The 14,696-nt window shown below is 44.2% G+C and overlaps 1 protein-coding gene across 2 annotated transcripts in view; it reads right to left on the bottom strand.

Moving 5' to 3' along the window:
• Window positions 1-14,696, bottom strand: part of MTHFD1L (methylenetetrahydrofolate dehydrogenase (NADP+ dependent) 1 like) — a 1,218,839-nt gene that overhangs the window by 298,451 nt on the left and 905,692 nt on the right. For both annotated transcript variants that reach the window (XM_078649387.1, XM_078649386.1), the window contains exon 22: window positions 5,136-5,177. In XM_078649387.1, coding sequence (XP_078505513.1) covers window positions 5,136-5,177 — 42 coding nt within the window. The remainder of the gene's footprint in view (window positions 1-5,135; window positions 5,178-14,696) is intronic.

The raw sequence follows: 14,696 nt of genomic DNA, 5'->3' as shown, positions 1-14,696 counted from the left end.
ATAACAAGCATTGGCATAGCCAATAGGTCTCGCTTGTGGGACCTTAGAAGTATTTAGTTTTGCAGCACAATATCCTTGTTGCATAATCGGATATTGTGCTGCAAAACTAAATACTTCTAAGGTCCCACAAGCGAGACCTATTGGCTATGCCAATGCTTGTTTGTTTTAATTTATTGACATCGCTGTGAAGCATTTTGAGGCAGTTGATCCCTGTCTCAGTTTGAATTCAGCGCGAGTCATGCTTAGAGTGCTCACGCGAGTTATGCTTAGAGTGCTCGAGCACACCTACGTTTCTCCACGAGGTGTTTTTGTATCCATGGTGACCAGAACTGCTCCTGGCTGCGGACACACTGTGAACCACCCGGGACTGCGTCAAAAAGCGTGCTGCCATCTTGGCTGTTCCAGGTTCCTCTTCAGACGGCTGTTAGAAACGCCGGTGGATATTTTGCTGAGATCTCTTCTCTAAGGTATGCAGTTCCATGTGGCGGAAGGCGGCTGGCAGTACATCTCTCAGCTCTTAAATTTGAAGGATCATCAGTCCGCCTGCCACTTATCATTACACCTTATTGCGGATTTGATACTTTGTCTTTCATGTGGTACAGTGCTTGTGGCCCCATCTGTAATCCGCTGAAACAAGGTTTTAAATGGCGTTCGGATACTAACAGCAGTGGATTCGGGTGAGATATCGCTCACCAGGGTGGCCAGACTAGATTCTGGAGCTGTTCTATGTTTTGTTATTTTTTGGTGTTGTTCTATGTTTCGTTTTTGACTCGTATGGCATTACTGTATCTGTACTAGTAATTTAAGTTACAGTACCTGACTGCTTTTGATGAATTTTTGCAGTTTTTATCTATTTAGTACATTGAGTCAATGTTATACGCGCTATTACATACTTAACTGGTGAATTTGCTCATGTTGCAGTCACATAGCTAAATCTTTATTTATTTGTTGAGGTTCCCGATCCTGAGGGTTCTAGGCACTGTTTGGTTTCTTTAGGGTATTCATTGTGTTAGAGCCGGTCTCTTCACATTCTGGTAATCTACAGTGTGGGTAGTGCACACCCTATACACTGATTCTACCCTTCTTGGTTTCTTTTGTGCCTAGCATTAACATCTTAGTCTTACCTTGTTTAGCTATATGGATGGTGGTTTGCTCGAAGTTGAGTTTCACAATGAATTGCATTAATATTGGATTTTGCGCAATGACCATATTTTAATTGGTTAAGAGGCCTGTGTATCCATACTTTTTGAGGAATGCACAATGGTATGTAGCCCACCTTTATTTTTAAATTACAAATGGGTTAATGCACAATGGGCTGTGTTTTGGTTTTAAGTGCAAGAGGTTTAATGCACAATGGGCTGTGTTTTGGTTATAAGTGCAAAAGGTTTAATGCACAATGGGCCGATTTCACATATTTTAATTGGTCATGTGCAATATGTAGTGTATACTAGTTTTATTGCACATCGTGCAGTGTACACACATTTGTTTTAGGAATGCGCAATGGGCTGAGTACCCATCTTTTTGGGACAATTTACCCATTTTTGTTTTTAGAAATGCGCAATGGGCTGAGTACCCATCATTTTGGCCAGTGTACCCATATTGGTTTTAAGAAATGCATAATGAGCTGAGTACCCATCTGTAGTTTTAATGGGCAAGTACCCACCTTTAGTGTAATTATGCTTTAATTGTGTATGTGCATGGGGCACTGCAACCTTCATATTTTGGAACTCTATACACTCAATTCTCTTACTTTTTCAGGTTATGGCTGAAATAGCCTTCGGCTATGGGTCTTCCACCGGCACGTCGATTTCTCATCTATTGCTGTGTATGGTTCATAGTGGTTTTTTTTTAACTGGTTTAGCTAAGGGGTTGCCATTTATTCAGGTGTATGGGATGTCCACATTTGTGTGGACGGGTATAAGCCTTCTGGCTTTGTGATATTCAAGGGTACGTACTGATATCACCTGCTGGATTTCTACTTCTTATTTCTCTACTTTACTGGATTTTTATTCACGGTGTGTAGAATCTACAGCTACTGTAATTTTGTGGCAGTGTGTGGTTTTCATTTTTATTGGTTCTCGTATATGATTCCACATCTCTTTCTGTCACATTGGACTTATTTTAGAGTTCAACAGGGTGCAATTTTCACCTTTCTAAATTTATATTTTACAGTCTTTCCTTATATTATTACGAATTGCTTCTTCTGTTCTGCTATTTTTCTAACTTTTGCTTTTCTTTCCTTCATTTGCTCTGTTAATGGGGATGAGACATGCTATGTATTTTCTTTTATGAATTATTACTTGTCTTTTTCCTTCTTATGCAATGTTAACAATTTTCCCCTTGGTTGATTCATATTATTATTGTACTAGCATAATTCTTTTGTTTCTGTTTAAAAGGGGGAAGGTGATGTAGTAGACTAAACATAATAGGTCTTGCTGCTCAGCCTGAGTGGAATGCTGGTGAGTGGTTAGAATGGAGTGTTTGAATGTCTGAGCTTGAGAATCAGTTGTGAACGGGCTGAGCAGCGAGTGAGCTGCTCCTGGTGGGGTCTCCCCTTGATACTTACCATCTAACTTTAATAAAGAGATCTGCACTCTCTACACCTCGTCTTCTTCCAATTCATCTAAATGTGATTATTACACTCCCCCTCCGCCTATGCCGATTGCGGGGGTGGTTCCTCTCTGACTCATTCCTGGTCCACTTGGGGATGCGACAAGGTTGCCCGTTGTCAACCCTCCTCTTTTTCCTGGCCATGGAACCTCTGGCAGCAGCCTTCCACCAGTCCCCACTGCTGGTGGGCATTTCCACACCTGGAGGGAGTGTCGACTCTCTATCCATAAGCTGATGACATCCTACTCACGTTCTTAGACCTCTTTCGATTGCTCCCGCATTTATAGTAATCATCTCAGACTTTGCAGGCTCGGGGGCTACAGGATTAATTGGGGCAGGAGCGCCGGCATAGATGTCTCTGCCTACCCCTTTCAGTGAAAGCTTTCACACCTCAATTACATGGGGATGTACATCAATCAGGGCCTAGACCGCATGGTGGTCGATAACCATGGGCCACTGCTGGAATGCCCATTACTGGACAATGAAAAGTGGTCCCACCTCAGTCTCTTGCTGTGGGGATGGCTACAGGCAGTTAAGATGGCGATCCTGCCACACTTCACCTATGTCTTGGGCATAAGTCCCCTGCTTATGCCCCTTTCGCTCCTGCGCTCAGTGGACAGGGACATAAGGTCCTTCGCCTGGCAACTGTCCTGGTTGGCCAGTGGCTATCTCATAACCCACCGTTTGTGCAGTGGATTAGGTGTACACTCTGTTGAGCATTACGCCCTGGCCTTGCACTTGGTACAACTCAACTATATGCTCCCACAGGCACAGACCCTCCGTTATGGGTCGCAAATGAGCGTAACCTCCTGGAATTTCTCCAGGGGCTGCATCCCATTTACCGCTATGATGTCTCTGTCACCAGACTGCAGGAACCTTATGCTCCAGGACATGGTCATATCCTGGTCCCATGCCCACTGTCAACTCTCAGTGGACGCCCCCCTCCAAGAACAAGGGCCCCTGTGGGGTAATACTGGCCTCCACATCAGTCACTTGGTACTTGATTGGGGAGTATGGTGAACAGCAGGGATCCTTACCCTCCATCAGGTATGCGCCCAGGGTACCATCAAGCCCTTCGAGACACTGCTGGAGGTGTACGGCCTCACACCCGGTAAATACTGGCAGAACCTACAATTGCGTCACAGTATCGCAAGCCGTCTGGGAATAGGGCCCTGGGCTCTCCCGCCCTTACAGGTGGTCTCATACCTGAAGACATGGGGTCGCTTTCAAGGGGGGGGGGATGTGATGTCCGGCTTCTATGCCCTTTTGACCTGACATTTATACTAGCTGCCTCTGCTGGACAGCTTGCACACAAATGGCAGGCCCACCTCCAGGTGGAGTACGAAACAGGACTGGACAGAACTGCTGGAAGTCCTGGGCAACAGAGCCAGGGAAGCCCAGCTGAAGTTCTATCTTTTTAAATGTCTCCTTGACTGGCACTGGACCCCGGGGATGCTACAGATGGCACCGCTGCTACCCCACTCCGACTGCTGGTGCTGCGACGATACCCGCTGCGACGATACCCACAGTGACCTGGTCCTCATCCTCTCCGACTGCTCCATCGTCCGCCCCTTCTGTGAGGCAGTTGGCATCATGCTCTCCATTACTTCGCCGATTCTCTAACCTTGTCTCGCTGCGAGCACTGGCTGCTCCATTTGGTGCTGGCAACAACTAAAAACTGCGTCCTCCAGCGCTGGCGATCCACCCACCCCCTCAAGCATGATGAATGGCTGTACCAGACTACCTCATACGAACAAGTCATTTATAATCTACAAGACAACATAGAAACTTTCCTCCGCACCTGGACACCATTTCTCCAAGGAGCCAGGGGTTGTATGCCCTACATTGGCTGCATGGTGGGTGGTCCTGCTGGGTCATCAGTGGCATATCCAGACCCCTTCTTAGACCATAGTCGTGCTTCCGGCCTTGTCTTCTCTGCCCCATGCACTTTTCCTTGACCCACTTCCCCCTACTGATTATCTACTTTTTCCCCCCCTGCCCTCTTCTTGCTCTCCTTTTCTTTCCCCCAACCCTTTTCCCCCTTCTCTCTCCACCCTCCCCTCCTGTGCCACACCCCCTCCCCTTAGTCTGGGGGACCACTACTTCCACTTCATCCACCACCACTTATTCCCTTCCGCCTCCCCTCCATTGCCTAGCCTCCCGCGCCTCCCCCCTCACTCCCTTTCCCTGTTCCCCCTTGCCCTAGGTCCACCCACCGGCTGCACCAGGTATAGACTCAATTGATGTGCTGTGTACTATTTATGTATCATATAAACCCTTGTGCCTAAGGGTGGCCGTAGCATTACACTGCTGATTGCATCCTTTTGTTGATTTTCCCCTTGTAAAATCTGAATAAAGAATTGGGAATTGTGAAAAAACATCTTAAGCACAACGCTGGATTTACTAATAAAATTGTGGACTGTATCCAAGAAACAAAAGAAACCATAAGAAAGCCCACTTTTAACTCAATTCATTATACAAATATCAACATGTATATTCCGCTCCCCCTCAATGAAGATTCTTACCTCTTCTGTATATTCTTTTGCGAGTGGGGCTCCAGCAGTGACCTAAAATTTAAATGCAAGGATTATCAATGTTGCCCACGCCTTTGCCTATCATTAACAAAACAATTATATGGTTTCTCTTGGTGAATGTGAATTTATCCACAGAGTCTAACACATTAGCTAAAAAATTATAAAAATATATATTATAATAGCGACTTCCTAGCCTGAAAACTAACATTTGCCTACGTCAAGAAGCCCTAACCCAGTTCTGGAGCTGGAACTAGTGGATAAGAAAATGTTTTACAGTCTACAAAATTGAAATGCACCCTGTAGGATACTCCTGATAGTACGACAGATTTTTTCACAACAGTTTCTTGCCCATTTTAATTGAGCTGAAAAGATGTTTTTAGAACAATCTCAACCGTGGATAGAATTTCTAGGTTATCACTAGGCGAATATTTAAGTCTGGAAAAGCAGAAAAGGAATGGTGATAAAAATCTAACTTAATGCCTCTGGGGAAGTTTTCTTTTTGATGATGCAGAAAAGGGGGTTTATTTTTAGGCAAGGCGAGAGTCAGAAAAACACCTTCAAGATATCTTTATAATATAACACAGCAGTCCAAACAGTAAACCACGTGTGGCATAATGTAACCCAAGGCCCTCGGAGCCTCAATATTATAAAACAGGACTCTTGACCCTAGGTTTTAACAGGCGTATTTCCCAATCGGATGTACAATAGGCCCAAACAGGAGGGAAATAATTACACTGGGTAAAATATTTTAAGGCCGCAGATAAACACAGGAGCTAGCACATTCTTAGGTATGGGTGCCTCAGCCTAGCTGTGAGTGTATACAGCTGTTAAATAATGCACTAGAAAACATCCGAAGTAATGCAAGGCATATTTCCCTACACCTGACAAGCCCATGATTTCCCCTTGGAATTATTCTCTCAAAACCATTTCTCTCAAAACAGCTCCCAGATTTCCACCAGCAGTTTAGATGAAAGCTTTTACAATCCTCAGCAGAAAGCGCAAAAAGTGGAAAAGAACCTTAACAGTGCCCGGTGCTTATCGCGCAGCACTGGTGTAAGTAAGCACATGCGGCTTCCATTTTGGAGCAGGTTTTCAAATTAAATTAAGAACACACTGCCTCCATATTGTTTCCCACCGACCTTTGGGAATTTGGAGGTCGTTTCATTTTACAACCGTACGCGCTTCTTCATTCAACAGTTGTGATACTCATTGCACCTTTCAAACACATACACGCAATCTAAAGTAAGACATCTAAGTAACTAGCAGCGCTGGTTAATGGGGCTTGGTTGACACCTTCCCTTTAATTACAATAAAGTTATAGCAACAGTAGCAGGCTATGAAGGCCTTTCAGAAAGTCTAATGCAACCACTAGCCTTAAATGCTCTCCCAGAAATATCAAAAGTCAGACCATATGCTACTCAAAAATGATCCCCCAGTCCTTAGCTGTGATCACCTACTGGCTTGCTACTACTTACTGCTGGTGGTTTTAGGGACAGCTGCAAGATTAGAAATAGGACCGAACCAGTGAAAAGTGCATCAAAATGCAACCTGAAGTATAGTGCAGTCCACTAATGTAAACTTTACAATCCATGTAATTGTTTGCATAACTTTATTCGATATACAATATCATAAAAGTTTTGTTGGAATTAATATAGTGTAGATGCAGGTTAATAAGCACAAAAAGAAACAATGGAAGTAACACAGACAAACTAAGATATGCCATTTCGAGTTCCCACTCTCCAACAAAGGAAATTGACACAATCAATAACAAACCTCTCCCTCCTTGCACATCATAAAAACACGTGACATATGCGTGGGCATCATCACATCACTAACGCCAATACAGCACTCTCAGGCAACGACTCACTCCAAAAGACATTATGCACATTAAAACGCTCCATCCTGAAAAGCACCACCCACGTGAGACGCACCCAGGATCAGGGGTGTGCAAAATTATAAATAGGGGCGTGCCAAATTACACCTGCTAACCATTTACCACACCCACACGTGTGGTGCGAAATGTGCCATGCCAACATCACTGGCGATGTTTTGTAATCAATATAAAAAAACAGGTCAGTTCTGGGGGGGGACATCAGGGTTCAGAATTCCAAGCTGCCTCAAAAGTCTCAGTTAGGGCTCCTTTGAAGCTTCAAGCCTAGCCAGGGCACCAGAAGATCAGATGCCTTTGGTCGAACGCCCTCCTCTGTCACCTGGTGTGCATGGATTACTCCGGGTTAGTAGGGTAAGGGGAGCCTGCTGTCCATCTAGTTGCTCTGGTGCAGGGTCCGGGAAGTCGTATTCAAGTGGTCAGATAGCCAGTCTCTACTTTCGGTGAGGAGAAAAGCTCTGTCACGACCAAGGGGCCATAATTTTGGTGAAGCTCGTCTGGGGTGCTTGTACTGGCGTGCCGTGTCACACAGTGCCTGAGGAGTGATCCCCTGCTTGGCAGGGCTTTAAAGACATGACTGGGCACTGAATGACGGCACCTGGGAACTGAGGCCCATGCATCAGGCTACCGTGCCTCAGAATGCCCATAAGTGGCTTACCCAGGCCCAGGGAGGGCTACCCTGCTTTGCTGGAATAAGAAGCTCTGACTGTGCCCCAGGTCAGAGCTACGGCTGGCCCGGGGGTTCAAGGTCCGGGCCTTGAGATCCATTCTCCTGCCCACTGTGCCACAAAGTGCCCAGAAGGGGTTCCACAGGCCCTGAGGGGGCTACCTGTTCTTCCAGGTTGGGAAGCTCTGACATGGCCCTGGAACAGAGCTTAGACTGACCTGCCTGTGTCCCTAGCAACTCTGGTCCATGAGTCAGACAGACATGTATCAGAGAGCCCAGGACGGGTTTCCGAGGGCCCAGGGCGGGCTCCCCTGCTTCCTTAGGTGAAAAACACTCACAGTTGGGACGATGGGCGGGGAGGGGGGGTGCAGGTCTGTGCCTAGCCAGGCCTCAGGTCAGAGCCACAGCCTACAGAGTCCCTCTGAGTCTCTCCAATTTAAACAGAAATTATTTCCAGAAGGCACAGTGCAACCAGATGTCCATCCTCTGGGCGTGGTCAGCTAGTGGTGCACCCAGTAGAAGTGAATGGCACAACCAGAAGGCCGGGCTGCTTCAAAAATCTGAATAAGGGCTAATTTGAAGCTTCAAGCAGAGAAAGGGTTCTAAGAGGTTCAAAAACATTCATTCTAACGTCCTCCCTCTGTCCCCCGGTGTGCACAAACAACAAGAATGGCAAGTGGCCTTCCTCCATATTGGCAAGGACAAGGTGCTTGGGACCGTTCAATAATCTTGTCATTGTACATGGGCACTATGAAGGCAGTGGACAACCTGCCCTCGGGCCCCCAGGTCCCTTGGGCTCTAACTGCCTTCCAATCATGCCTGATAAGCTTGCCCGGGAGCCTGTCTTGCTTCCCAGAGAACAAGCTGGGCTGCTAACTAAAAACACCCCAACAGGGCAGATATGCCTGGGTACTGTGTCGCAATGTAATTCAACAGGAATGCAGGGACGTTTGGAAATACGTTTATTGGTAATTATAACCAGACAACAAAGCCACTGTTGCCAAGCCCTCTGAGGAACAACTTCAACTGTCATCCAGTATGTTCTCCACAACAGCACTTGGCTATGGAATTTCTACCCCCTAACATTCCAAAGCAAAGTACAACTTGCTTTACTAATGAACCTTAACTACAACAGACTGACTACCCAGCACTTGATTAATTGTCCATATATAGTCCGTTAAGGGATAGACTTCTTAGCCAATCTCGAATGTTTTTTCAGACAAAGAGCTTCTACCCTGAACATCACCATCTGACTAGAGTGTGTGCCTTTTGGGGAAGCCCACCTCTCAATTGGCATTCCCCATCCTACAGAGAGTAGGTCAAGCTGACTGACAGATTGCCCCCTCGTGGTCTGACCAGAGTGGATGGGGGGGAAGGGGGTGATTTGAGCTAGATCTGGGTGTGGCCTGGTAGTCCAGGCCGGGGGAGCCACATTAATGCTCTTTCTCCACCCAATGCATTTCTACAGCAGCTTGGAATGACTCTTCCGTGTGGTGTCCTCATCTCACTCAGGCTGCACCTTGGCCCTGACTCTCCATTCCATCATCGTAGAGCAGGAAGGGATACCAGTGCCTGTGGGATCTCCCTTTCCAACCAGCTCCAACAGGTAGCAGGGCCTCTCCACCCATGTAGGCTCCCATAGCGTGTGAATGTCGGTCTGGGACAGGCATAAGGCTTCTCCTCCAGGAGGTGAAGCTACCTGGTTGATCCAACCAGGAGCATATGCTAGTTTCATTGATCAAGGAATGCACATATAAAGTACACATGGTCAGTTCAGTGGAACTGCAAATGGCTAATTAAATAAATTGTGTTTCCTTTGATCGTTGCAACTGTTACTTGAGTAACTGTGGTAATTCTACAGTTAATATATGTTGATAAGTGCTGACCTCCGGGGATGTATGTATTTATCAGCCTAAGGCCTATCCTGACTAACCCAGCACCTTTGGTGACTATATAAATTTGGGCTGATCGCACATCCCAGTGATGGCGATGATATATCAGGATGTCTGCTCTGTCAACTTTCTATGATACTTTATGTCTACCATGGTCACGAAGGGTAACTGAAAATCAGGGTTGGATTCTGGAGAGAGCCTGGAAAAACTACTACTATGTCGTAGCAAGGCAGCAGGCATGCAAATAACCCACTCCAGACTTGGGGAGCTAGTGTCGAAAAATAACACAGGAACTCTTTAAGCCCTGTAACTGGAATGAGTACACTATCAATCTTTTAGCGAGGATCCATTGGAAGGTAAGTCAGTTACCAGCACCTGTGTTAATTCCAGCTCAAATAGTTAAAAAGCTCGCAGTTGGATCTTTGGATCAAATTGGCAGTCCGCTGCGAGGCAACCTGTTGCCTCTCCATGCACCCCCTTAATGCTCGACTGAATCTCCTAGGGGTCTGAAGCATTTACTTTGAAAACAAATAGAATGTTCAAAGCAGATGAGGTGCTGGAATACTTCAGCTTGGAATAATGGAATAGGACTCTGGGTTTATTTTGTTGGGTTTTGGAACTAGGGCCATGATTTATAGGGATGTCCGTGGGCATTCATATTGTGCCACTATTGGTAATGTTCTTTGACAGCACAAGACAAACCAAAGTGAAAGCATTTGCTTAGAATGTTTTAATTAATCATGAAGTTGTAGGTTAGAAGACAATCTTTTACTGTTTGCCTGATGCTCTGATTCTTAACCTGATACACACCACGGTTAATTCATCACCAATGCCTTCAATCCATGAGCACTTTTCAAGCACTATAGTTGACCCTTAGACCAAGTCACCCATTGAACCTTTCCAAAATGCCAAACCTGTCGTAAACTAAGTATGTATGTGTGGAGAGCACTTTCACTACATAGTAAAAATAAGTTATTGCGTCTAGAAACAGCACACTCTTTTTTCCTCCCAACACCAACTAGTAATCTAATGTAATGTAAAGGTATATTTATATAGCGCGGCTATCACTCCGAGGAGCATCTTAGGGCTGTAACGGAAACCAAAGGATTGAATCTAAAGCTGGTTTACTGCTAACGGTATACAATAGGAGATCAGATCAGAGTTTTGCAGAGTATGTCCGGTGCACCAAAAATCCAGGTTTTAAGTGTCTTCCTGAACAGGGACTCAGATGTAATCTGGCGAAGTTGTGGAGAAGTTTATTCCATGCCTTTGCTCCTATGACTGTAAGCGATTTTCCTCCCTTCAACACCAATCTGAAGGCTGGAATCTTCAACAGATTGGCGTTTGACAATCTTAAACTTCGGGAGGGAACATATCGCTTAAAACCAGTTTGAAGATATTGGGGGCCTGAGTAGTGGAAAGCCCTAAAAGCGATAAGGACCTTAAACAGGACGCTTTTGTGAATTGGTAGTCAATGCCGAATATCAAGTGCTGCTGATGCAGATGATCTCTTGGGCCACTTCAGTACCAGCTGTGCCGCCGCATGCTGGACCATCTGAAGCTTGCGCAAAACGGATTTGTTAGTTCCTGCATAGAGGCTGTTACAATAATCCAGCCTGGATGTAACAAGGTCAACCGCAACAGTTTGCCTAGCTGAGATGGGAATCAGGTCGAAGAATTTCTTTAGGCTTTTTATGATGTGGAAGCAGGTAACTGCCAATGTTTGCTGTTTAAACGAAAGGGTAGTATTAAATTTTATTCCTAGATTTCAACCCACGTTTATTGTGTTTGGGGGGCCCGGGGGCGGCAATTTCTGGCCACCAAAGTTTAGGAGAGAAAAAGTTTTGTTGGCCTAAAGGTAGAATTTCGTTTTTTCAAAGTTATACCTCAGGTGGTTATTATTCATCCAACTGAAAGTCTCCACCTTCATCTATAGTGGAACATTAATTCCAAAAACAATACCAAACAGTGAATGCAAATCAAAAATGAGGCAGGGACTACCAAATAAACATGGTTTCCCCACAGCAGCCCCATAGCAAAGAGCCACGGATTACCAGCAAACACGCCTCAACTCAACACCTGTGGGCATGCTTAAGCGCATCCAAATGATACAGCAAGTCCTACTCCACTCAAATGACACATAAAATGCAAACTTCTCTGCTCCACACCTACCTACACTCTCAATAGTTCCTCCCAGTAGCAATGAACTGCTCATACCTTTTGACAGGTTTGAGAACTGTCAGTTACATTCCTCATATGTGTCTCTTTGGAAGCTGCATAACCTTGTCATGCATGGGCAGTACTGCACCACACTAAAGCTGTGGTTTTTGTCCAGGTTTCAACATTACCATCTCCATTGCTTCTAGATCATCTCTTGCTGTTGTCCCACTATGGAATTTCCATTCCAGAAACCACAGCCTTAAATTACACAAACAGCACAATCAGGCGAAATGGCCTCTGGCGTACGAGTATGCTATCCACACAGCAGGGCAGGGGATGCGCTACAGGAACCAGTGATTTTCGGCACTGAAACATCCTTTTTTCTCCTTCCTTGGCTTTATGCCCACTCAGTACCTTGGCTGCACAGTCACTATTATCAGTGAATCAAACTGAACCGCTCACATAAAAGTGCACACTGTGGGTCATCTAAAGTGGGCTTTCCTCACCATATAGTAGGTAACATTGTACATATGTCAGTTCTTATGCAGATGACCATCCACCAGCACAGTATGAATGACTACTCGGTCTATCCCCCCTGGCAACTATGGAACACACACAAGTGGAAGTGTTAGTTTAGCATGACCGTTCATAGCTTACACACATTAGCAGGCACATATCTGTTATGCACACAAGTCAATGTAGAAAATGTAACAACTCATGCTCCAGTGATTGCAATCGTCTTCACAGTTCTTGGAAGAGCACCATACGCAGAAAACAAGATAAAAGTTGTAAATTCAGCTGGAAGACGTCAATTCTTCTTCCAACGCCAAGCTCTACGGTGGTATTGCTCTGCAGTGGTGTACATTGTGTGTGCCTAATGTCTGCTACAAAACTATTGTGAAATACCTCTTCCGAACAGTGTGCGGTCTGTTCAAAACATGGCAACAATTGTGAGACAAGAAAGCCAGAAAGACATCTGAAGTGTCCATGATTTCACAGAAAGCTGCGAAGACTGAACTCATTAAAGTTAGCTCACACTAAATATTTTTAGTTAATAAGTACCAAATGAGGTACATTAACTTTGTTATTTTTCAATTAGTTCTGCAAGAAAGACATTGAGTTGGTCAACACAGACCATTTTTCTTCATTTAGTATCTACAAGATTGTGTAAATGCTTTCCAGCAAGTGTTATCTTATGGTGCTAGTCACTCAGCCTTGCAAACACAACATACAGTTCCAAGTTAAGGTCCCTTGTGAAGGAGATTGTCGATGACAGCATGCGTCTATGATACAATAGTGATGAAAAAAGTATTGCGATACACAAATGTTACGGTATAAATATTGTGGCCCTATATATCAAGTTTATATGTTTACATTAAAAGCTACAAAAATATTGACCACAAAACATTGTGATGCTATAAATTGAGACTACATAGGTAAGTATATATATATATATATATATTCACTGAAAAAACCATAGGTTATAGACCATATATAGTTAGGAATTAGCATTTAAAAAACCTTATTTTACTCACACAAAACCATTGAAATTCCATATATAGTTAGTTGCACTAACTATATATCGCGCACCCGCAATCCACTGCTGATCATGTCACATATTACATCATTCATGACATGGTCAGTGACATCACTGATGACATCACTGATGACATCTCAAATGACATCACTGATGACATCACTGATGACAACATCCAGTGACTGTATGTTTCTGTAAAGTTAAAATATGTCTTACATATTGAAGAATGAGTGGATGTATAAGTGTCTGGATGAAGGATTTAGTAGGTGCGTGACTGACTGTATGAGTGAGTGATTAAATGTGTCTCACTGAATGCATGGGTTAGTGACTAAACTGTCTTAATTTGTGCATCATTATGTCTGTTGTTCTGTAAACTGCTGCATGTGTTGATCATTAGCTATACGAGAGGCTATATGTGTTATTAATTGGTTGCCCAAGTATTTCTATGGGAGATTGAGTTTGTGTGGGGGTGGCTGGAAGGTGTGTGACTCTATGCATAGATGTGTGAGCAGTTTATTCACTAGGTGTATGAGTTCAAGAGTGCATGTGGAAACAGCTACATGGGCAGTTGACTGTGTGCATGAGTGTATTGATGAGTGAATGGATATCTCAATGCTACATGTCATAGTAAGTACATATGTAAAACACAGTACATGTGAGAGTTGGCATATATAAATAACTGTGCATGAGAGCCACTGAATGAGTGAGTGGTTGTATCGATCATTGTGAACTTGTATCAGGGATTGTATAAGAGAGTAAATATGTGTTAGTATATGTTTCAATAAGTAAGGTGTGTTTAACTATATAGTTGAAGAAATGGAGGTGAGATTGTTTCTTTGCATGACTGACTGGGTGTGTGAGTAACTCCATGGATGAGTGGCAGTGTGTGAGTGTCTGTATACACTGAGTGTATCTAAGGTTATATTAGAGTCTGAAGAGGTTTATCGTATTAGCACAAGAATGATGTCAAATGAGATGTCATCAGTGATGTCATCAGTGATGTCATTTGAGATGTCATCAGTGATGTCATCAGTGATGTCACTGACCATGTCATGAATGATGTAATATGTGACATGATCAGCAGTGGATTGCGGGTGCGCGATATATAGTTAGTGCAACTAACTATATATGGAATTTCAATGGTTTTGTGTGAGTAAAATAAGGTTTTTTAAATGCTAATTCCTAACTATATATGGTCTATAACCTATGGTTTTTTCAGTGAATTTTCAAGGTTTTGTAAATGCTAATTCCTAACTATATATGGTCTATAACCTATGGTTTTTTCAGTGAATTTCAATGGTTTTTTAATAGCAAATATCATAAGCTGTCGAATGTCAAGTACGTGGTAAGTGAAAACATTTTCGTGTTTATGCACACTGATCTGCTTTGAATGGTGCCCCCCCCCCTC

Source organism: Lissotriton helveticus, chromosome 6 (assembly GCF_964261635.1).
Source record: "Lissotriton helveticus chromosome 6, aLisHel1.1, whole genome shotgun sequence".
Lineage (NCBI taxonomy): Eukaryota > Metazoa > Chordata > Amphibia > Caudata > Salamandridae > Lissotriton > Lissotriton helveticus.
The sequence above is the reverse complement of the archived record's forward strand: the minus strand, read 5'-3'. Positions and strand labels throughout refer to the sequence as shown.